At 52.6% G+C, this 21,952-nt stretch overlaps 1 protein-coding gene across 3 annotated transcripts; it reads left to right on the top strand.

The window, feature by feature from the left end:
* Window positions 1-239: 239 nt before the first annotated feature.
* On the top strand, window positions 240-20,883 carry IPO13 (importin 13). Of its 3 annotated transcripts, XM_077845329.1 has the most exons (20): window positions 241-955; window positions 2,678-3,414; window positions 9,217-9,357; window positions 9,464-9,605; window positions 9,714-9,880; window positions 10,089-10,209; window positions 10,295-10,442; window positions 10,876-11,057; window positions 11,164-11,190; window positions 11,371-11,505; window positions 11,682-11,825; window positions 13,151-13,231; window positions 14,035-14,172; window positions 14,365-14,461; window positions 17,422-17,474; window positions 19,668-19,734; window positions 19,823-19,881; window positions 20,035-20,124; window positions 20,432-20,613; window positions 20,705-20,883. In XM_077845329.1, exons 1-20 carry the CDS (start codon window positions 872-874, stop codon window positions 20,799-20,801), a joined length of 2,892 nt encoding a protein of 963 aa, XP_077701455.1. In that variant the 5' UTR covers window positions 241-871; the 3' UTR covers window positions 20,802-20,883. The 3 variants fall into 3 exon arrangements, 2 of the variants coding, with proteins under 2 accessions (XP_077701456.1, XP_077701455.1); XM_077845330.1 differs by lacking the exon at window positions 11,682-11,825 and having other exon boundaries at window positions 240-955; XR_013350462.1 differs by lacking the exons at window positions 17,422-17,474; window positions 20,432-20,613; window positions 20,705-20,883 and having other exon boundaries at window positions 240-955; window positions 20,035-20,115.
* Window positions 20,884-21,952: the final 1,069 nt, after the last annotated feature.

The following is a 21,952-nucleotide window of genomic DNA, read 5'->3' as shown; positions in this document are numbered from 1 at the left end:
CGCGGGGGCGCGCGGGCTGGCGCGGGGACGGGACCAGGGACCCGGAATGAGTTTCCGCGCAGTTCCGCTGTGCCGGGCCGGGCTGGGCTGGGCCGGGCCGGGCCGGGCCAGGGCAGGCGCGGGGGGAGGGCGGCGCCTGAGGCGGCGGTGCGGGGGACAGGCGCCGGGGGCAGCCCGCGCCTCGCTGAGGTCCCCGCCCCGTCCCGGCCGGGCCGGCTCGCCTGTCAGTCACTGGGGCGGCGGCGGCGGCGGCGGTAGCGGGGCCGGAGCCGGGCGGAGGGGAGAGCGCGGGCCGGGCCGGGCGGAGGGGACCTGCCACCGCCCCTCAACTCTACGGACTCTTCGCCGCAGACTCGCGAGGCTGCAGCCCTGCGCCCCGTCGGACGCCTCCGTAACCCGCGGAGGGCTCGCTCCGCCGTCACCCCCGCCCCGTGACCTCCTCGCAGGACCCGGCAGCGCGCTCACACGAGGGTGTTGTGGGTACAGGCCGTCGACCCTGTGACCGGCCCGGGGCCCGGGGCCCGGGGCTCGCCCCCCACCCCGGCCTGCCTTCCCAGGGACTCCTGCCTCGTAGATTGTGGGCACAGACCCGTGACCTGCCGCCGACACCCCGCCTGCGGACTCTTCACTGCCGGCCCCTCCCCCAGGCCCCCTCGGTTGGCCTCCCCCTGCGAACACCCCTTTGGGCGTCTGGCAAGCCCCCCATCCCCGCCCGAGGTGGGGCGGCCTCGGCAGCCATGCCCGCCCTGGGCCCCCTGGCACCCCGCCGCTTCCTGGGCACCCAAGCCGGGGTCTAGCAGGGGGCCAGCAGCCAAGGGGCTGGGGCCGGAGGCAGGTCGGGATCCAGCTCCCTGCCGGGGAGGGAGCAAAGATGGAGCGGCGGGAGGAGCAGCCGGGGGCTGCAGGGGCTGGAGCAGCACCAGCCTTGGACTTCACTGTGGAGAACGTGGAGAAGGTACGAGGGCCCGGGGGTGGGCCGTCTGGTGACAGAGCAGAAGTCCTGGGGCCCGGCTCGGATGCCAGAGCCAGGCTTGGGCCGGCTGCCTGCTGGGCTGGTGCCCCAGGGCACCTGGCACTTGCTGCCTCTCTGGGCAGGGCGGACAGCAGTGTGGTGGCCTCCGAATGGGCTATTTTTGGCTTTCCTTAGATATGGGTTCCCTGTGGCTACTCTAGGGTCTTGGGATGGTCCCTCCAGGGTGCGGGTAGCCCAGACCTACAGCCAGCCTGGCTGTCCTCCAGCTCCATGGGAACTGCATGAGCAGCGCAGTAGGAACCCGGGAGACCTACAGCTCAGTCCCCGGGAACCATACAGATGCTGAGCCATCCTGGACCTGTGTTGTGACCCAGCGGCTCAGGAGATAACCCGAGACTGAAACAGCCTGGGCTGTTTTCCCTTTTTCTTGGGGAAGGGTCCTTCTTGTGTTGGATGGAGGCCAGACCAGTCCTGGGCAGGCAGGAAGGGCTGGCCCCCTTTGTTTTGTGCTGGGTCCAGGGGGTTCAGTCCTGCTGGCAGCTTCAGGGTCCCTTCCCTGCTCTCCTGCCCACACAGCCTCCTGTCATGGCCTCCCCAGGCTCTCCCACTGCCCAGGCCGTCTTCTTTGAACTGTTTCTCTGGCTCTTTTCTGTGTTCTGCCCCAGGGGGGCCTGGGATGCAGAAATGCCTCCCTGCTGAGATGAATGGGAAGATTGGGGTACCACGCAGGAAAGCAAGGAATGGTTGCAGATACTCATTTGTTATTCTTGAGCCCTTTTTGCCATACCACATGATGGGAATGCATCCCTTCTGCCTTGCTCTGCCTGCCTCAGCATCCCCAAGGGGCCAGACAAGGGACAGTAGCTGTAACTTGCCATCAGAGGTATGGATATGGCTAAGCCTACATAGATGGATCCTGCTTAGGGAGTCAGAGTCCTGACCTGGCTGTTCCACCCCCTGGGACTGGGCGGTGTTGGCATGGTGGCGCTCTCTTCCGTGTGCTACCAGGGAGACAAATCACTGTGTTCTTGCTGTGTGAAGTCCCTGTGGAATTGGGACCCTGGAGATTTGGCTAGTTGAGAGCTCCAGACAAGACATTTGCCAGGGCTCCCGGCCAAGACTTCTTCACTAGCTTTTCGGACCCTCACATGTGCTCTCTGAGGGGTGTCCTCACCCTCCCTTCCAGTACGTCTCTGGCCTACGGCCGCCTGGCAAAGTCTTAGTCCTGCTCAGATTTCACACTGACTTTGGTGCCAGCATCTGGAGTGACCTAGAGATGATGGGAAGCTGAATAGGACTCTTGGAGTTGATGGGAGCAGCTGTGCCTGGGAGGGTCACAGCCCCTCAGGCTGTTCCATGCTCTTTTCAGGCTTAGCTTCATCCCTTTGGAGCCATTCCTTCAACCTGGGCCTTATCCTTTACCTCAGGTGCCTCCCCTTTGGAGAGCTCAGCCTCCGCTTTTTCTGCTTTCCTATGGAGGTTCACTCTCTGGCCCATAGTGTTTTGCTATAAGAAGAAGAGAATATGGCAGAGCGTGGGCACAGTTCAGGCTCTCAAGATGTCAGTAGGACCCTGGGCCCTTCCTGCTGAGCCCCTCGGTCAGAAACAGAGAGCAGACTTGCAGGACCAAGTCATGCCCTCTGTTCTGGGCTCTGGCAGGACCCAGAGTGGTCAGCACTTGCTCAGTCCTGTGCTGTCCTGCAGGCGCTGCACCAGCTCTACTATGATCCCAACATTGAGAACAAGAACCTGGCTCAGAAGTGGCTGATGCAGGCCCAGGTCTCCCCACAGGCCTGGCACTTCAGCTGGCAGCTACTGCAGCCCGACAAGGTGCCTGAGATCCAGTACTTTGGGGCCAGTGCCCTACACATCAAGATCTCTCGCTACTGGAGTGACATTCCCACTGACCAGTATGAAAGTCTAAAGGCACAGCTCTTCACCCAGATCACCCACTTTGCTAGTGGCTCCAAGATTGTGCTGACTCGGCTGTGTGTGGCGCTGGCCTCCCTGGCTCTCAGTATGATGCCTGACGCTTGGCCATGTGCTGTCGCAGATATGGTACGGCTCTTCCAGGCTGAGGACTCACCGGTGGATGGCCAGGGCCGCTGCCTGGCCCTACTGGAGCTGCTGACAGTGCTGCCAGAGGAGTTCCAGACAAGCCGTCTGCCCCAGTACCGCAAAGGCCTGGTGCGGGCCAGCCTGGCAGTGGAGTGTGGGGCTGTCTTCCCATTGCTAGAGCAGCTGCTACAGCAGCCCAGCTCACCCAGCTGTGTGCGTCAGAAGGTGCTCAAGTGCTTTTCCAGCTGGGTGCAGCTGGAGGTACCACTGCAGGACTGTGAGGCGCTCATTCAGGCTGCCTTTGCTGCTCTGCAGGACTCGGAGCTCTTCGACAGCAGTGTGGAGGCCATTGTCAATGCCATCTCGCAACCTGATGCCCAGAGGTGAGCTGGTCCCCATCTTCCCAGAGAAGGACAGCTTGTTTGGCCATCCATCCATCCATCCATCCATTCAATAAACACTAATTGAGTGCCTACTGCATATGCGGTCCTATGCTGGAGATACACAAGGAGGCAAACAAGACACAGTCCTTATGGTTCAAATAGGGAGACAGACAACTAACCATCCAACGAATTATTCATTACAGTATTTGACTCTTTCTTCTTTTTCTCTCAACCAATCAGTCTCCAAGTCCTGGCTGTTCTGCTCTTGACCATATTGCAAATCTATTTTTTCCATCTCCACTGCCACCACCCTAGTCCAAGCTGTCATCATCTCTCTCCCCAAATTACTGCAGAGCTTTTTCACTAGTCCCCTGGTTTTTACTCTTGTACCCTTTATTGTACACCCAGCAGCTGGAGTGATCTTTTGGAAATGAGCGAGTTTGTCCTTTCTGTTCAGAACTCTTCAGTGGCTTTTCACAGTTCTTAGGATGAAGTTCAGAATCCTTAATGTGATTCACAAAGCAGCTGCACAGTATGGCTAACCTCTAGCCTCTTCTCATGCTATGCTCCTTTCTTCACTCTCAACAATCTTTTCAGTTCCTCGAATGTCCCATGTTCCTCCTAGCCATCACATGTACTTGACATATCATCTCTACCTCAGCTGAAACTTCTCTTTCTTGGGAAAGCCATCAATGATTTTTAAGACCAACTTTGGTCTTTTTTATTATTTTATCTCAGAGCTCTTAGTGTTTTTTTCTTCTTAGCCTATAACACAGTTTCATTGTAAATTAGTGTATGTCTCTCCATTGGTTTCTCAGCTCTGTGAGGACAGGCACTGTGTCATTTTATTTTGTCATATTATGCCTGGCAGCATTTGGTAGCATTCAGTATTTTTCAAACAGATGAAAAGTAGGAGTTGCCTGAGTGGCGAGAGGTGGGAGTGGGGTGGGAGAGACCAGGGGAGGAGTGAGTGTTCCAGGCTTCAGGAACTAAAGCAGGGGCATGGCCTTGGTGGGCAGCACCATAGTTACCTACAAGGACCTGAAAGAAGGTGAATACGGTGAGGTGTTTGTGCAGCAAACGCTTGTTGAGCATCTGTGTTGAGTGCCAGGTGCACAAAGTTGAATTGGTTGACTTCAGCAGGCCAGAAGGTCACAGTCTAATAGACACATAAAGGGCAAGTATGGTCAATGAGATGAGTGCTATAATGGAGAAAGTGGGGAGATGTAAGAGCCCAGAGGAGGCATTTAACCCCGTCTTAGGGTCGTGAAAGGCTTCCCAGAGGAGCCTGAGCAAGGAAAGGGCATTGAGAGAGCCTGGTGAGTGGTGATGCTTAAACAGCATGGTTTAAGGGCCAGTTGTGGGAGGTTTGGGTCCAGATCATGCAAGACCTTGTCAACCAGGCTTAAGATTTTGGTCTTCATCCTGAGGAGGATGTAAAGATATTAAAGAATTTCAAGTAGAGAAAATGGCATAATGAGATTTTTAGTATAAGTCGGATTGGCCAGGGCAGGACTGGAGACAGCAACACTTCAGAAATAGGGTGCCTGAGTGGCTCAGTCATTTGAGTGCCCAACTTTTGATCTCAGCTCAGGTCTTGATCTCAGGGTCATGAGTTCAAGCTCTGAGTTAGGTTCCACACTGGGCAAGGAGCCTACTTAAAAAAAATAAAAAATAAAAAAGGAATGAGAGATGGGGCTTCAGAAACCCTTAATAGAGTTGGAGGGGAAAACTCTGAAAGAGATAGCTTCAAAGAGTGGTCAATGGCTCCAGCCTTGGCATTAGTCACCTCTGACTTTTGAATCCCGGATGGTCCACTCACTAGATCTGAGACCTTGGATAAGTTACTTTTAAACCTCAGTTTCGGGACACCCGGGTGGCTCAGTGGTTAAGCGTCTGCCTTTGGTTCAGGGCATGATCCTGGGGTCCCTGGATCGAGTCCCGCATCGGGCTCCCTGCATGGAGCCTGCTTCTCTCTCTGCCTGTGTCTCTGCCTCTCTCTGTGTGTGTCTCTCATGAATAAATAAATAAAATCTTTAAAAAATAAATAAATAAACCTCAGTTTCCTCATCAGTAAAATGTGTGTGATCATATTGACCTCACAGAGCTGTAAAGGCTTAAATAGGATAGTGTGCACAGGGCCCCTGGTACTCTGTAAAGAATATTTTGGTATGAGGATCAAAGAAGAGAAGGTCTGTGAAAGGTTTCGTGTGGTTCCTGTACCCCCCATAAACAGCACTTGCTAGTATTTGGTATTGTTACTGCATTGGCAGTTAGTGTATCTTTCCCGTGGTTTCCCAGATTTTCCAACTCAAGGTGGGTACCAAGTCTGAGAGTATTTGGTATTGTTACTGCATTGGCAGTTAGTGTATCTTTCCCGTGGTTTCCCAGATTTTCCAACTCAAGGTGGGTACCAAGTCTGAGGTCTAGCCTTCCTTGGCAGCCTGAAGCTCAAGTGCCAGCTGGGCTCGGACAGTTGGTGGCCAAGGGGGATTGCCCAGGGCCACTGCATGGGTGATATGGGGTGTCCTTGGATACACCCAGGTTTACCCGCCCAGCCAGTCTCGAGGGCTCTGGCAGGTAATTGATGCCTCTTTTCCACTGAACGAATGAGCGAACAAGGAGCCAGTGAGGGAACCCACAGCCTCCTGAGCGCCCATTGGCTGCAGCCCCCATGGTTGCTTAGCAACTCTCCCCATTTTCTCAGCTCTCCTCGCGGAGCTCTAATTGCAGGTCTGGGCTGAGCTCAGTGTGAGTGGCAGCCAGCAAGTCCCAGCAGCCCTGCCCCGGCAGCTTGAGCTGACCAATGGAACTAGGCCTCTTGAACCCAGTCTCAGCTACGGCCTTAAAAGACATCCTTGCTATCTCCCTCCCCCAAACCTAGAAACCTCTGGAAGCCTCAGACTTGCCCTCTGTCTACTCACAGTTCTTAGGAGCAGGTGCCCAGCTGGTAGGAAATCTAAACAAGGGCTTCTCCTATTGGTGGGCTGCACCCAGCCTGGTGTCAGAGTTTGGGCCTTGCTCTGTTGAGTCAAGTTTCCTAGACTTTGGCTTGAGAAAGTCACCTGTGGTTTTGAGTCTTGGGTCATCCAGCCACTCTCTTCCCCAGGTGTCCTGACATTGGCTCTCCTCTTGGCTAAGCTTGCACTCAGGGCCCCTCATTCCCGCTCTTCCACAGCTGCTGCTGCTTGCGCAGCTCCCTCTCCGTTGGCTTTCTTTTTCTTGAAACGTGTTTTTAATCTTGGAAAAGCTTTTCACTGGGGGCTGGGGGAAAAAAGGTGAATTAAACAGGCTCTTGGGGGGCTCCCATCAGTTAGAATTTGAGATACGGACTGAGATTTGCATAGATCCTTTGGGGAAATTCAGGTTGGGCCCTGAAAGAGCAGTCCTGCAGCAGAAGCAGCTACCTCAGCCTGGAATTTGTCTCTAAGTTGCTATATCACCTTGAGTAATACTCTGAGCCCTTCTGGACCATATTGTCTGTAATTTAGCCTATTATGCAACTCAAACATGACAAATCAAGAACCCAGTGAAGATTGGGTACCTGCTGTGTACATCAACTTTGGGAGGTGTGAAGGAGCCATGGTAGGGATGCGTTGGGGATAGAGCACTACTTCCTGCCCCCATCTCAGCTGCTGGGGAGCTCGCAGGCCATGGCTTTGGCCCTGCCCCTGCTCTTTGTGCTGGAGTCTGGCCTGAAGGTGCCCATTGTCTGGTGGTGCGGCCTGTGTCAGGGTCATGAGACTGAAGCTATCCCAGCTGTCTCCAGGCAACACCCTCTAGGGCTGTCTCTGGGTTGAGGGTATCCTGGTGTGGACACCTTGTCCCACCAGAATAGAGATTTGAAGAAAGCCATTATCCCTGGCTGGTTGCCTCTTGTTTTCATCCTACCCTTGAGGTTATGAGGCTATCTGCCTAGCACTCTGCTTAGGGCAAATGCAGATAGAACTCCTCTGGCCCATCAGTCCCCCTGCCTCTCCATAGATTGCTCTGGTGACATTGTGATTGGTAGCGGAGGGGTCTCAAGCATCTGATTCCGCCACCCTCTAAGGGCATCACTTCCTCTGACTAGTCTGATCTCCACAGAGCTGGCCGCTGGGGAGGGGTACAGAGAGATGGAGGTAGTATTCTCTCCGTCTCCTTTGTATACTGCACTTCCCCTGCTCCCCCTTTAAGATCATTATGCTTCAGGACTCTGACTTGGACCCTCTTTTTTTCTCATTCAGTGCTTGCTTCCTGGGCAATGCTCATCTACTCCCATAGCTTCAATTACCAGCTGTTTGCCCATGACTGTGTCTCTTGCTCTGACTTCTCCCTTGGGCTTCAGGTTTTCATATCCAACTCTCTGGACACTTCTATTTGCAGATCTCACCAGGTACCTCTGATTCAACATGCCTGACACTGAACTTAGCACCTTCTGGGCTCCCATTACATTTATTACTCTCACCTTCCACCCATTCCTCTTGACCTCAGTAAATAGCTCCATCATCTACTTAGTTGTTCAGCCAGTAACCTGAGAGGTGTCCTTAATTCTTTCCCATTGTTATATCCAGTTAGTCAGCAAGTCCTGTCCATTTTGCCTCTTAGCTGTCTCCAGGTTCATCATCTATTGCTTTCCCTTCGTACTGCCACCAGAGTATATAGGAATTAGGATTTGGTGGTAGGGAATGGAGTGGACTGTGGGGATTGCTGTCAGTGCCTCCTGATGTCTTTATTAGGGCTCCTAAGTCTGTATTAACTTCTCTGTCTCCCATCCTTGTGCAATCTCCCTTAACAGCATCTATGTTAGTCTCCTAGAGGAGCTATAATAAAGTACTGCACACTGGGTAGCTTTAAACAACAGAAATTTATTGTCTCACGGTTGCAAAGGCTAGAAGTCCAAAGTCAAGGTGTTGGCTTCCTCTAAAAACCTGTAGGAGAACCAAACCTTCCTCATTCCCTTCTAACTTCTGCTGTTTGCTGGCAGTCTTGTTCCTTGGCTTGCAGTTGTATGACTCCAATCTTTGCCTTTGTGATCACGTATCATTCTCCCTGTAAGAGTCTGTGTTCATGGTTGTTTTCATACAAGAATACCTGTTATAGGGGGATCCCTGGGTGGCTGAGTGGTTTAGCGCCGCCTTCAGCCCAAAGCGTGATCCTGATCCTGGAGTCCCAGGATCGAGTCCCACATCAGGCTCCCTGCATGGAGCCTGCTTCTCCCTCTGCCTGTGTCTCTGCCTCTCTCTCTCTCTGTCTCTCATGAATAAATAAATAAAATCTTTAAAAAAGATAAAAAGAATACCTGTTATATTGTATTAGAGTCCCCCCCCGCCCCGCACCCCACCATGACCTCATCTGCAATGACCCTGTTTCCAAATAAGATTGCATTCTGAGGTATTGGAGGTTAGGACTTCAACATATCTTTTTGGGGGATACAGTTCAGCCCATAACCGTCTGCCCTCTGCCCCCCCACCGCCAAATTTATGTTCCTCCCACATGTAAGATATGTATATCTCATTCCAACTTCCCCAGAAATCTTAAGCCATGCTAACATCAACTATAAGTCTAATTAGAGGACATAATTCAACCCATTCAACACTCACCTTCTCATACTTCCTTCCTGGAGTTCTCCTGGAGGTCCCTGACTTAAGGGTTTTCCTGATATGGGCAGCATCAAAGCTGCCCTATAGGCCCTGACCTCTTTTTTGCTTTGGGTTTAATGTGGGGTGAGTGCTTTGCTGGCAGACAGAGAACGTGCCTCTCTCTCAAAGCTGGTGGGGGATAGGCAGAGGGCTCTGATGAGTCCTTACCTCATGCCTCCAGGTATGTGAATACACTCCTGAAACTCATCCCGCTGGTGCTGGGACTGCAAGATCAACTGCGACAGGCAGTGCAGAATGGGGACATGGAGACCTCCCATGGCATCTGTCGCATTGCTGTGGCCCTGGGCGAGAACCACTCCCGGTAAGGAGTGGGGCAGCTGAGGGTGGGATAGGGCCCTCTAAGAGGTAGAGTTATGGAGTCCTACTGGGGGAGGTGGAATGACCTTACTATACCTCCTCCTTCCAAGGGCCTTGCTGGACCAAGTGGAGCACTGGCAGAGCTTCCTAGCCCTTGTCAACATGATTATGTTCTGTACTGGCATCCCTGGCCACTATCCTGTCAACGAGACCACCAGTTCCCTGACCCTCACCTTCTGGTACACGCTGCAGGTGTGTCTGTGTGAGCTCTAGTAGGATTAAGCTGTAATGATAGGAGGTGGGTCATAGGCTTCTGGGCCTAGTGCCTCGGTGGCTAACTTCCTTCCCTGGCTCTCTCAGGATGACATTCTGTCTTTCGAGGCAGAGAAGCAGGCTGTGTACCAGCAGGTGTACCGGCCAGTCTACTTCCAGCTGGTGGATGTACTTCTGCACAAGGCTCAGTTCCCTTCTGATGAGGAATACGGATTCTGGTCCTCAGACGAGAAGGAGCAGTTCCGAATTTACAGGTGATGGTAGCAGGCCAGCCCTACCTCTAAATAGAATCCTGAAATAATGAAGTCAATAAGAGGAGGAGCCCAAGGCCAGGCTTCCTGAATCCTGGGGCTCCTTTCCCTACTCTCTAGGCACTTTTACAGGGTTGTGAGGGAACTGGGTGGGCTCCTGGGCTTGGGGGCAGGATCCGGGCATTATATAAGGTCTTCATCTACTTCTTAGGGTGGACATCTCAGATACGCTCATGTATGTGTATGAGATGCTGGGGGCCGAGCTGCTCAGCAACCTCTATGAAAAGCTAGGCCGTTTGCTCACCAGCTCAGAGGAGCCCTACTCCTGGCAGGTATTTCCCAAGCCTGATTCCCTTAGCCCTCCCCCAAACTGTCATGCCCTTCCTCAGCCAAGCCAGTGGCACCCTCTTTCCTCAGCACACAGAGGCCCTGCTCTATGGCTTCCAATCCATCGCAGAGACCATCGATGTCAATTATTCTGATGTGGTGCCTGGGCTCATTGGCCTCATTCCACGGATCAGTATCAGCAACGTGCAGCTGGCGGATACTGTCATGTTCACCATTGGTGAGACCTGGCACATACCCATGAGCACATTTCCAGAGCCACAGGCACCCATCCCCAGCCGTAGTCAGCCTGCTGGTTCCTGTCCAAAATGGGAGAGACACACATGCCCACACACACACACACACACACACAATCAGCATGGCAGCCAACTGACTGTCCTGGCACATCTAGGGGTCCTTCCCACAGTGTTCTGAGCTGCAATTCAGTGAGGCTGGTTTGCTGTCAATGGAACAGCAGCACTAGGTCTCTTCTGAGTAACTCCTTCCTGCTTCTCAGCTATAAGGCTCCTATTTAAGCATGTGCATGCATATCTCCCTATTCAGTATGAGGGCTATAACTTGATCCTGCCAGAAGCTCTGCCTACCTCACAGGGACATAGTACAAAGCCAGCCTGGCCTGCCTCAAATATCTCCCATCTTCCTTCTTCCTCCAGGAGCTTTGTCTGAATGGCTGGCTGACCACCCTGTCATGATCAACAGTGTTCTGCCCCTCGTACTGCATGCCCTAGGCAATCCTGAGCTCTCTGTCTCTTCTGTATCCACCCTCAAGAAGATCTGCCGAGAATGCAAGTATGACCTGCCACCCTATGCTGCTAACATCGTGGCTGTCTCCCAGGTATGCAGGGGCTGGGGTGAGGCTGGGTCTCAGGGCACATTATCATGTGGAGTCAGGGCTCCTCTCCTGACACCACTGGTACCATATTCCTTTTGTTTACCTCCAGGATGTGCTGATGAAACAGATCCACAAGGTGAGCCCAAAAGTTTCTAGAGGATCCTTGGGGATATTATGGAAATCTGCGGAAATCCTTTTCTGCCTTTTTCTACCCCTTGTCTTTTATTCTGTTCTTGAAACCTTCCCTCAAGAGGTTCATTCTTCCTACCCATGATGAGATGTGTCCAGGATTGACTCTCCATGTTCTGCTCCACAGACAAGCCAGTGCATGTGGCTGATGCAGGCACTGGGCTTCCTGCTGTCAGCCCTGCAGGTGGAGGAGATCCTTAAGAATCTGCACTCACTTATCTCGCCCTATATCCAGCAGCTGGAGAAGCTGGCAGAGGAGATAGTGAGTGAGCTTGGGTGTGTGTGTGTGTGTGTGTGTGTGGCCAGAAGGCAGGGGTGGGCTCCCCTTTGTGTGGGCTGTGGCTGTCAGGGCATAGGGTTGGAGTTGGCAGTCAGGGCTGGGGTCAGGGGCCAAGCTGGGGCTGGGAGATCCAGAGCTTGGTTTGATTTTCCCCATAGCCTAATCCTTCCAACAAGCTGGCCATTGTCCACATCTTGGGGCTTCTCTCCAACCTCTTCACCACACTGGATGTCAGTCATCATGAAGATGATCATGAAGGCTCTGAGCTCCGGAAGCTGCCAGTGCCGCAGGGACCCAATCCCGTGGGTGATGTTGCCATTGTCCCACCCCCACCACACACCCTGTGGGAATGTCATTGTTTCTCCCCAATGTTATGGGTAATATTTGCCATTGTTCCCTTGGCCCCATGGGGCATGATACATTTAGTCCTCTGACCCTGTGAATGACCTTATCATTGCCACTTACTTTATAGTGAGTGATGTCATTGTCTCATCCAACCCTGTGTATGATATGGTCTTTGTCCCCAGTCCAACCAGGGTGATATCATTGTGGTTTCTCCACCCCATGGGGGACACTGGCATTATCCTTCAGCCTCCTAAGTGATGTAATTATGGGCCCCTGTTTAACCCCCTACTTCTACTTCACTATTCACTGTCCCCAGCAGGCACAGGGAAAGCTTACTTGCTCTACATGTAATAGTTCTTGCCTTTGAGTTGCTCCCTGTCTAGAGGAAATACATATAAACAGATTGTCACAAAGCGATGTGATAAGTACTGTGGTAAGCTCAGGCACAGGAGTGTTGGGGTGGCCACTTACAAGCTGTTTGATCCGGGGCAAGCCTCAGCTTCCCTTTCAAAACTATGAATGTCAGACTGGCTGGCTTGTTCATCTCGTAGAACTACGCTAGATGGCATATGTGGTCTTGAGTGAAAGTACTTGGCACACTGTAAAGTTATGTAGAAAAGTGAGAGACTGTTTGGATCATTGTTCCCACAGTTTCTCCCAGAGAAAAGGAAGCTACAGTATCCTGGCTCCTCTCCTCGACTCCTCACCTTAGTTTCAGGTGCCCTTTTGGCTCTAGACCAAACTTGGGCCAGCGTCCTCCAACAGAGCCCCTTCTCCTTCCATGGTAGTCATTGTCCTGCCTTCCCTCACCTCCTAGGACCTCAGTCTGCTCTCTGCTCCCTCTACCATATATATGCTACCATATATGTGCATCCCTTGGGACTCTCCACCGGAGGCCTAGGGTCTCTAGATGACACAGCATCTCTACTTCTTCAGGGGCTAACCCAAAGGCTTTTGGCACTAAAAGGATTTTTCTGAGCAGAAATGGATAGGGAGTGATTTTTTTTAAAGGTTACAGTTTTGGTAATTTTCTGAAGCCCTCATAGTATCCCTGCTTTGCACTTTGACGCTTCCTATAAAATGATCCCTAGAATTCAGAATATCCTCTTTCATTCATGAGGATTTCAACAAACCACTCCTTCCCCCAAGGTCCCATCCATTGAGTCCCCAATATCCAGTCTAGGGTAATAGGTTTGAACTTCTGGCCTGCTTCGTATTATCAGGTCCATCATGGGTAGGTGAGAGTGATGGCGGGGGCACCTCACTTCTTCTGTGTCTTCAGGTGGTTGTGGTGTTGCAGCAGGTCTTCCAGCTTATCCAGAAGGTGCTGAGCAAATGGCTGAATGATGCCCAGGTGGTGGAGGTAAGCCTCAGTCCTTGCTCTCTGTCCTCATGGTGACTTTGCTTAGATATGGAGCAGGAGGAAGGTGTTGCTGCCCCAGCTTGGCTTGCAATGGTCTGGAGAAAATAAAGGAAGTGAATCCTGCCCTACAGGTACAAGGAATCTTTTGGGAAGACATTCAGAACTTCCCAATATCACAAGAAATGCTTCACTGAAGAACTGTGATGTTGGGTCTGTGACAGTCAGGGGTCCGCTTTGTAATCAGAGACCTGCCTTTGGTCCCTTTTCAATTCAGGATTTTCTTGCTATTCCCGCTTTCTGAGAGGAAATGGTGGAGATGTAAGTAGCAAGACTTGAGTTGCAAAGTTCTATCCTGTGCCCCTGTGAGAAGGGCATTTTTGCCTCCTGCCTTTCACGGTGAGGGTCAGACTTGTTTACCTTTCTTGATTTGCAGGGTCAGGCCAGGGTTATAGGTAAGAGTTCCTCCTTAGGCCTTCTCTGTGCAGGGCCTCAGTTCTATTCCAGCTGATTATGACCTGCTAACCAAGGTCCCTTTGCTTTCTTCCTTTTCTCTTTATTTTTTTTTTTCAATTGAAATGTGTCTGATGTTTAACATTGTTTAAATTCAAGGTGTACAGTATGTGGATTTGATGCAATTCTACATTATAATATGATTACTGCTGTATGATAATTAACACCCCTATCAAGTCACACAATTATAATTTCTTTTTAGTGGTTGGAATAATTAAGATCTAGTCTCTTGGCAAGTTTGATGATCGTAATAGTGTTGTTTATCTCATTCGTCCCGTTGCTTCCTTCCCAAGGCGGTGTGCGCTATCTTTGAGAAGTCTGTTAAGACGCTGCTGGATGACTTTGCCCCCATGGTGCCACAGCTGTGTGAGATGCTGGGCCGGATGTACAGCACCATCCCCCAGGCCTCTGCTCTTGACCTCACTCGACAGGTAGGCCTTCTGACTGAGGCAGCAGTGTTCTAGATTTCATCCTAGTTAGAGATCTGACCCGGGGATGGGGTGGGTGGGTAGAGTGGGGTGAAGGGCTGCCCTGGCAGGGATCCTGACCTGCATTCCAGGGATGCTGGCCAGTTCTTGATGAGACAGGGCCTCAGCTGACCAGCATTCCCTGCTTTGTTGTAGCTGGTCCACATCTTTGCTCATGAACCTGCCCACTTTCCCCCAATCGAGGCCCTCTTCCTGCTCGTCACCTCCGTCACACTCACTCTCTTCCAGCAAGGTAGGTCCTGACCAGGGTCTCTGCTGCTGCCGCCACTGCCACTGCCTCTGCTTCCCTGACTGGGGAGCCAAAGCTGCCCACTCTGTTCTCCTCTGTCCCCTGAGTTGCACATGGGACTTGGTGGGAAACTTATGGGATCAAGCACAGCACAACTGTCACCCTACAAATAGCTGACACCTTAGGTTGAAGTGGATAAGAGAGTGAATGATGTCTTCTACTGGCCTCCTGGGCTCAGGGCCAGTCTTGATGTGGGGGAAGGTGGGGCCAGAGCTCTGAGGGACTTGGGGAACTAGGCTGGCTCCTTTTCTTTGGGATATAATGAAAAGTGGAAAGAGCATGGGCTTTGGAGTCAGATAGACCTAGATTTTAAGCTCATCACCACCAACTAGTTGTGTGACCTTGGGCAAGTCACTTACCTTTGCAGAGCCTTCGTTTCCATGTCTGTGAAATGGAGATTTCATGTACTTGATAGAATTGTGATAGGTATAAAAGTAGCGTTTTTTGGTCCCCTGGCTTGGGGTTTTTGCACATGAAGTGTTCAGGGAGTGCTGGTTCCTTTCCCTACATTCTAGGCTAACACTCTATGGCTAAGGCCCCAGCACTCTATTCTCTGTGGCCCTCTGCCTAAGAGAGCTGGGAGCAGGGGGCTCCAGGCTTCCCCTGCTGTCTAACCCAGGCTTCTAACTTGGAAAAGAAATGGCGCTACTTCACCAGCCTCATGAGTCTTGCCTGGATTTGTAGTCACGGGTTGGGAGCTTACCAGGGATTTCAGCTGGAGCCAGAGTGCTCTCTGCTTCTGTCCTCAAGTGTGTGGTCCCATGATGCTGGCCTCTGCTCCAGTGGGCCATGGGTAGGTGCAAAGTGGGCAGAAACTTGAGCCAGAAACCGGATGTGGCCATCCTTAACTCCACCCCTCCCACTCCTCTTACTCAGTCAGGAGCAAGTCTGGGTGGTTCTGGCTCCTGATTATCCCTCCATCTGCCTACCTCTCCCCTCCCTCCATGACCACACCTCCATGTAGGGTGTCTGGATCACCTCAACCGTCCTCTAACTGCTTTCTCTGGCATCTGCCCTTCTCCCCAGGCCATTCTGCACCCTGCAGGTGTAATGATCTTTAGACTACACACATCTGAGTATTTTCCCTCCCTGGCTGGAAACCCTTTCATTGTTCTCCATTACCTCAGGTTCTCATCCCACTCCCACCCACATGATGCAGCTCCTGCATACTCGTCAGTGTCTTCTGCCAGCGTCCCCAAGATACCAGCAGTCCAGCCACACTGACTTCTCCTTTCCTGTGTCCCATTTGATCCTCTGACTGGAATGCCCTGTGCCCTTTAATGGGTGAGCTCTCACTCTTCCATGCCTTACCCATGCATCAGCCCTCAGAAGCTTCTCTGGGGCCAAATTGGGTGCTACCGACTTCGTGCTGAAACTGCATCACATACGCCCTGCTGATACAGCACCAGTCATACTCAGTGATTAGCTTTCATGTGTTTGTCTCTCTCCCTAGACTAAGCCCCTCAAGGGCAGGGTTGAGTCTCTTCTTTCTGCATCCTCGGTACCCAGAACAGGGGCAGCATAGAGCAGATATCAGGCGCTGTTGAAGAGAGGAGAGTGAGGCCTCTCTGCCCTCAGAACCTTTCTTCCTCACTGTCTGGGGCCCACTGCGAGCAGGGTGGCTGCTGGACATCAAACATGCTGTCCACAGGGAGACCCCAGGCATGGGGTACATTGGGCCTCACTCTCCAGGACTTGAGTAACTCAGGGCTCAGATGTGAAGGAGATGGGCTTTATCAGTGGCTCCTCATAGCCTGGAGAAGGAAGCAGGAAAGAGATCATTATCTACAGTTGGGGAAACTGGGCATTTGTGGCTTGCACAAGATCACACAGCTCCTTAGTGGTGTTTCAGACAGATATTTGTGCAGCGCCTCCTCCTGAAAGTGGAACAGCCCAAGCAGGAGCTCCAGACACATACCTTGTCCTTGCTGCAAGTGTCAACAGCACTGGAGGCAGAGTAGTGTCCAACAGTAGTCATATTTGTTGGGCTTGTTGGTTGTCTTGCAGGACAGGATGGCCCCCTTACCTGTTATGCTGTCCCAGTCTTCCCATTCCTTTCTCAGCCTCTGCCCTCCCCACTACACCATGGGGTGATATGTTGACTGGTTTCCCTCTTTCTTTGTGTGTCCAGATGGGGGGAGCTGGTCTTCAACCCTGAGCCTGGCTCTCTGCTGAGTCGGTGTTCATGTGGAGGGACTTTGCTGGGTGGGGCTCTCATTTTTGGCCTCATGATACGGTTTCTTCCCCTAGGCCCTGCCGGTAGCTTGCCCAACCATCCCCACCGCATATTGGGCTCTGCCCTAGCCAGAGAGGAGTCCTCTGGTTTAAGTGGACCCAAGTGACTCCTTTCCCTGGCCAGACCAAGAGCCCTAAGGCCATCGAAGCGAGAGGGCATGTGCTCAGGCCCTAATGACCTCACCTTTTCACCTCACCCCGAAGCGAGCGGGGCGTCCGAGGGAGTTACCAAGGACTGCCTCCCACCAGCCTGCCCTCCTCTTTGATGGCTAGTGTTGGGGAGATAAGTGCCAGGAGGCAGTATAGGGGCACCCCAGCCAGCCAGAGGCCTCAGCAAGAGTGTAGGGGTTGTCTCTTCAGCTCTGTGGAGTCCAACATTGCTCCAGCACCAAAGGATCACTTGGGGGACTGGCCTGAGGAGGAGTGGGGAGTAGGTGGAAGGCCCCTTGGGAGGGAGCTGGGGCAGGCCCGTCCTTCACTTTGCCGTCTCTTTCTGTTGGGCTTCTCCCAGTTCATGGTTTTTGTATGTTTTGTTTCTTTATCTTGCTTCCTGCTGCTCATGTGCCCCCACGCTGTCTCCCTGCAGGCTCTCAGTCCCACATAACTATATGAGGTTGAGTTGCTGTTTGTATAATTTTTTCTTAAGTTCCATCTTTATTATATTTTAGGGCCCAGGGATCATCCTGATATTGTTGATTCATTTATGCAACTCCTGGCACAGGTGTGTTTTAGTTTTATTCATTCACGTTCTGTTCTCTCTCTTTCTCTTTCTCTTATGTTGAAATTCAATTTAAGCCTATTTTTAGCTTTCTGTTGACAAATTTTTTTTCTGTTCAGTTGAATAGAGTTTCTTCATCTGTTTCCGTGGAAGTTGACAACCCAACATCCTCCTTTAGTGCCCCTTTGCCTCAACTAGCTCATTCTTCCACCAAGACCAGGGAGAGGCCATCCCGAAGGGAGGGAGCTGGGCTGGCCTGGGCGGGGGAGGGGGAGTAACTGTGCCCAGCAGCTCCTGTGCAGCTGGGGTGCCCGAGAAGTTCAGGGGTAAGATTGGAGTTGAAGGGCCTGGGGTTCATTGTCCCCGTGCTCCTGCCGGGAACTGCCTGCCTCAGTGCCTCCAGCCTGCTCTGAAGAGGTGGCCAGGAGGAGCTCTGAAGGGAGGGGCTGAAGATGAATGTGCTGGGGTGGAGCCCTGAGTCGGGCTGTCAGATGGGTTTGCTGCTGCTGGGGGACGGGGTGCTGGCTCCATTGTGAGACTGCGTTGGGATGTGTTTGTGTTTGGTGTGTGTTTAAGTGTGTTGGACCTTATTTGTGTTTTGAGTTTAGTTTGGTCTGGAAACAAATCATGTAGCTGCTCTAAGTGGTATGTGTGTTGTGTTGGGATAAATGTGTTAAGTGTGGGCACGTGCATTGATGAATGTTGTATGTTGATGTGCATTAGGCATTAATGGGGTTTGAACAGTGATATGTGTTGGAGGTGTGTGTATTGGACTGGGAGTGTGTATTTTGGTGGAGGAGTATATATTATGGTATCACTATGTCTGTATTAGAGGTTGTATGTTGTGGAAGATACATGTGTTGAGCTGTGGGGACATGGGGTTAGTGTGGGGACAATGGGGGGTTCCTGTGGGTTGGGGTAAATGATGTGTTTCTTTGCTTAATCATTCCACAAATATTTATTGGGTGTGTAATACATGTTTGGTACTCTGCTAGATGCTGAGGATATAATGGTAAGCAAAGGCAGGCACAGTTCTTACTCTCTTAGAACTTATAGTCTAGTGGGGGGATGGGGTGCAGGAGGAGGGGAGAATAGGGAGTATGTTCTGGGCCTGGATGGACACGTGTGTGGGTATCTGTGAGGGTACATCTTTAGGGGTGAGGGCGTTGACGTGTGTGTTTGTGGATGGGTGTGTCGGGAGAGTACATGTGCTGGAGAACTGGGTAGTCTGAAGGTGTCGGCATGTGGATGTGGCTGGGGGATTGGGGAGGTTTGGGAACCTGAATATGTAGCAGAGTGTGTTGCGAATGTGGGAAAGTATGTATAAAGGATGTGATAGAGGTGTGTTAGAGGGTAAGTAGGGTGTTTCCAGAGAGGGTGTGTGTGGCAGTGTTTGCACATGAGTGAACATGGGGGAGTGGAAGGTATGTAAGGGGCTGGACGGTTAGGGGTCTACATGCTATGGCATTGGGGGGCTGCTGGGAAGCAGCAGTGTTTGATGACTGCTGGAGCTGTGCAGAGCATCTCCTGTGACCTGAGGATGTGCCATTCGTGTCCCGGTACCACTTGGGGTGGGCTCTCTGCCCCCTGTACTCCTTCCATTCCCCCCACATGGCAGCACTGACTCCTGGGCTGGATGTGGCTGAGAAGGGCCTGGACACAGGGTATCCTGGTTGAATGGTGGGGCCGTGGCTCCAAGGCTCCTACCCTACTTTTCCTCTTCCTAAGCTGGAGGGTGTCTGAGGAATGCAGGCGGGATGTGGGAGGGGGGCTTTTGGACTGGGCTCCGCATCCAGCTGCCATCTCTTCTTCCTGCTGTCCTGTTAACAAATCCAGAGGGCTGGCTACCTGGAGCCTGCAGGAGGTCTTGCCTTGATGGAGGGGAAAATAAAAGAGTTTTCTCAGGGAGTGACTTGGGACCCAAGCTTTCTGTATTGTGACACCCTCTCCAACCTCTCACACACACCTGTGCATTCATGTACACATACATGTACATAGCATCCCCTGGCTGCTCCCCTCCTGGCTGACTGAACTGTGGGGTGGTTTGGGTCTCCCAGAGATGGCTGGGTGGCTGATTTTGGCAGCCTGTACCTATGGTGCGTGAAGTTGGGGCCTGGGGTGGCAGGTGAGTGGGGGGTAGGGGGGATGGTCCTTGGAGCTGGTTGGGGCTGGGCTTACCAGCTCCACCTCCTGCAGGCTCTGAAGCGGAAGCCAGATTTGTTCCTGTGTGAACGATTGGATGTCAAAGCTGTGTTCCAGTGTGGTAAGTGGGGTCAGGTGGACAGGAGGGCCTGGGGCCCCCTCGGAAGGATCCTTAGGCCCCATCTGATCTGCCTCTGCCTCTCCCACAGCTGTGCTGGCCCTCAAGTTCCCCGAGGCACCTACTGTCAAGGCCTCCTGTGGCTTCTTTGTGAGTCCCATGCTGAGTCCTGAGCCCCCACCACCCCTATACCCAGCCCTGCCCTGCTCAGGACTCCAGAGGGTAGGGGTGTGGTGTGCAGGTCTTGTCTCCAGGGAGAATGGGGGAAGAGCTGAGGCTGACCGGCCTCTCCATCCTCTGTAGACAGAGCTGCTGCCTCGGTGTGGGGAAGTAGAACCTGTGGGGAAAGTGGTTCAGGAGGATGGCCGTATGCTGCTCGTAGCAGTGCTGGAGGTGAGATGGAGCCAGTGTTTGGTGGGGGCTTGAGGGGGGTGGGGTAGCCCTCACTGCTGAGGCAGCTGCCCTTCTGGGAAGCTTGAACCTTTGGTTCCCTAAACTCTCTCTGACTCTGTTTCTTCATCAGTTAAATGGCTGACAGTTGTTAGGGTTGCTGTGAGGAGCAGCTGGCTCTCAGAAAACAGCACTTGCTTGCCATGTGCAGTTTGGCTGAGGAACTGTCCAGGAGTGGGTGGGGTGTGGCTAGGCACCTTTGATGCAAAAGGGGCAAGGCCCTGGTATGCTGAGAACCCATCTCCCTCAGGCCATTGGGGGCCAGGCCTCCCGCAGCCTCATGGACTGCTTTGCCGACATCCTATTTGCTCTGAACAAACACTGCTTCAGCCTCCTGAGCATGTGGATCAAGGAGGCACTGCAGCCACCTGGTTTTCCCTCTGCCCGCCTCAGTCCTGAACAGAAGGACACCTTCAGCCAGCAGATCCTTCGGTGAGCAGAGCTGGCGGGGCCTGGGCTTGGGTCCAGAGGAGGGGGTGGTGCTGGTGGATGGTACTAACCTGATCTCCCTTCCCTTCTTCAGTGAGCGAGTGAACAAGAGGCGGGTGAAGGAGATGGTGAAGGAATTCACACTGCTGTGCCGGGGGCTACATGGCACAGATTATACAGCTGACTACTGAGGGGCGCCCCACCCCCCGTCCCACCCACACCTCCTCCTCACCCCTCCCTATCCCCAAAGAGTAAACCTGGATCTTCACTGCATTGCTGTCTCTGCTTCCTTTCCTCTGCCACCATCACATAACTGGGGGAAGGTCTGGGGGAAGGATGGGAGGATTTTTAGATCCAGGCCTTAATAGGGAGTTACAGGTCCAACTTCTAGATCCTAGAGTGGAAGGGGTTCCCTGTAGCCAAGCCTACTAGGCTGGAGCCATTCATAATACTGCCATTGCCGTTGGGTTGGAGTGGGACTGCAGTAGTATCAGCCACCTCCTCCCCTACTGCCACCCATTAAATTAGTCCCAGCATCCATGCATGCATACATTGATTTATGTGACATTCAACAATGCTGAGTGTTAGCCCCCTAGTTTTGCCTTGCTTTGTAGAAATGAGGTGGGGCGGGATTCAGCTAGGAGGGAAGAAATGACGAGTGGTTTTAAGTCCCAGGATGGGTTTCTTGTGTGAGGTTCTGGAGACCAAACTTGCACGTGGTTGAGGAAAGGTGTAGAAAGTGGTGCTGAACATGTGTGAGAGGAAGTGTGGCAGCCCCCAGAGGAAGAGGAACGCAGGACCTAGAACTGTCTTCATACCCAGGGCTGCCCACCTCTGTGGTACCTGACCCGCTCTTGGTTGGAGCTCAGTCAGGACCAGGGACAGCTCCTGGACGGCTGTTGCTCTCCCTCCCTGAGCAGGGTTCCCTCCTTTCTGTCTCCTTAGCCATAACTCCATCGCTGTTGCCTCTTATCCATCCCAGCTTTCTCCTCAGTAAGATCTGAAGAGCAGGACTCGGATCTCCCCATTTCCATTCCTGAACCTTGCATCTTCTTGGTGGGGACAGGAAAACTGGTTACTCCCACGTTTGTCTACTTCCCTGTTCATTCCCCAATCTTTGCACAAAAATGGAGGAACATTCATTTTTTTCCCCATGTCAGCCAGCATCAGTCCCCCTTTTATATACCATATACCACCCTGAAGTCACTCTGTCCCTTTTCCCTGCCCCTCCTTGGTCCCATTCTCACCTTATCTTTGATTTATCACTTCTGGAGTACGTGGAAATGTTTCTTTTGAGTCCTTTACTCTTACTATATGGTATCCAAGCGTCTTCTTCCTCCCC

The sequence above is a fragment of the Canis aureus genome, chromosome 13 (assembly GCF_053574225.1).
Source record: "Canis aureus isolate CA01 chromosome 13, VMU_Caureus_v.1.0, whole genome shotgun sequence".
Lineage (NCBI taxonomy): Eukaryota > Metazoa > Chordata > Mammalia > Carnivora > Canidae > Canis > Canis aureus.
The sequence above is the reverse complement of the archived record's forward strand: the minus strand, read 5'-3'. Positions and strand labels throughout refer to the sequence as shown.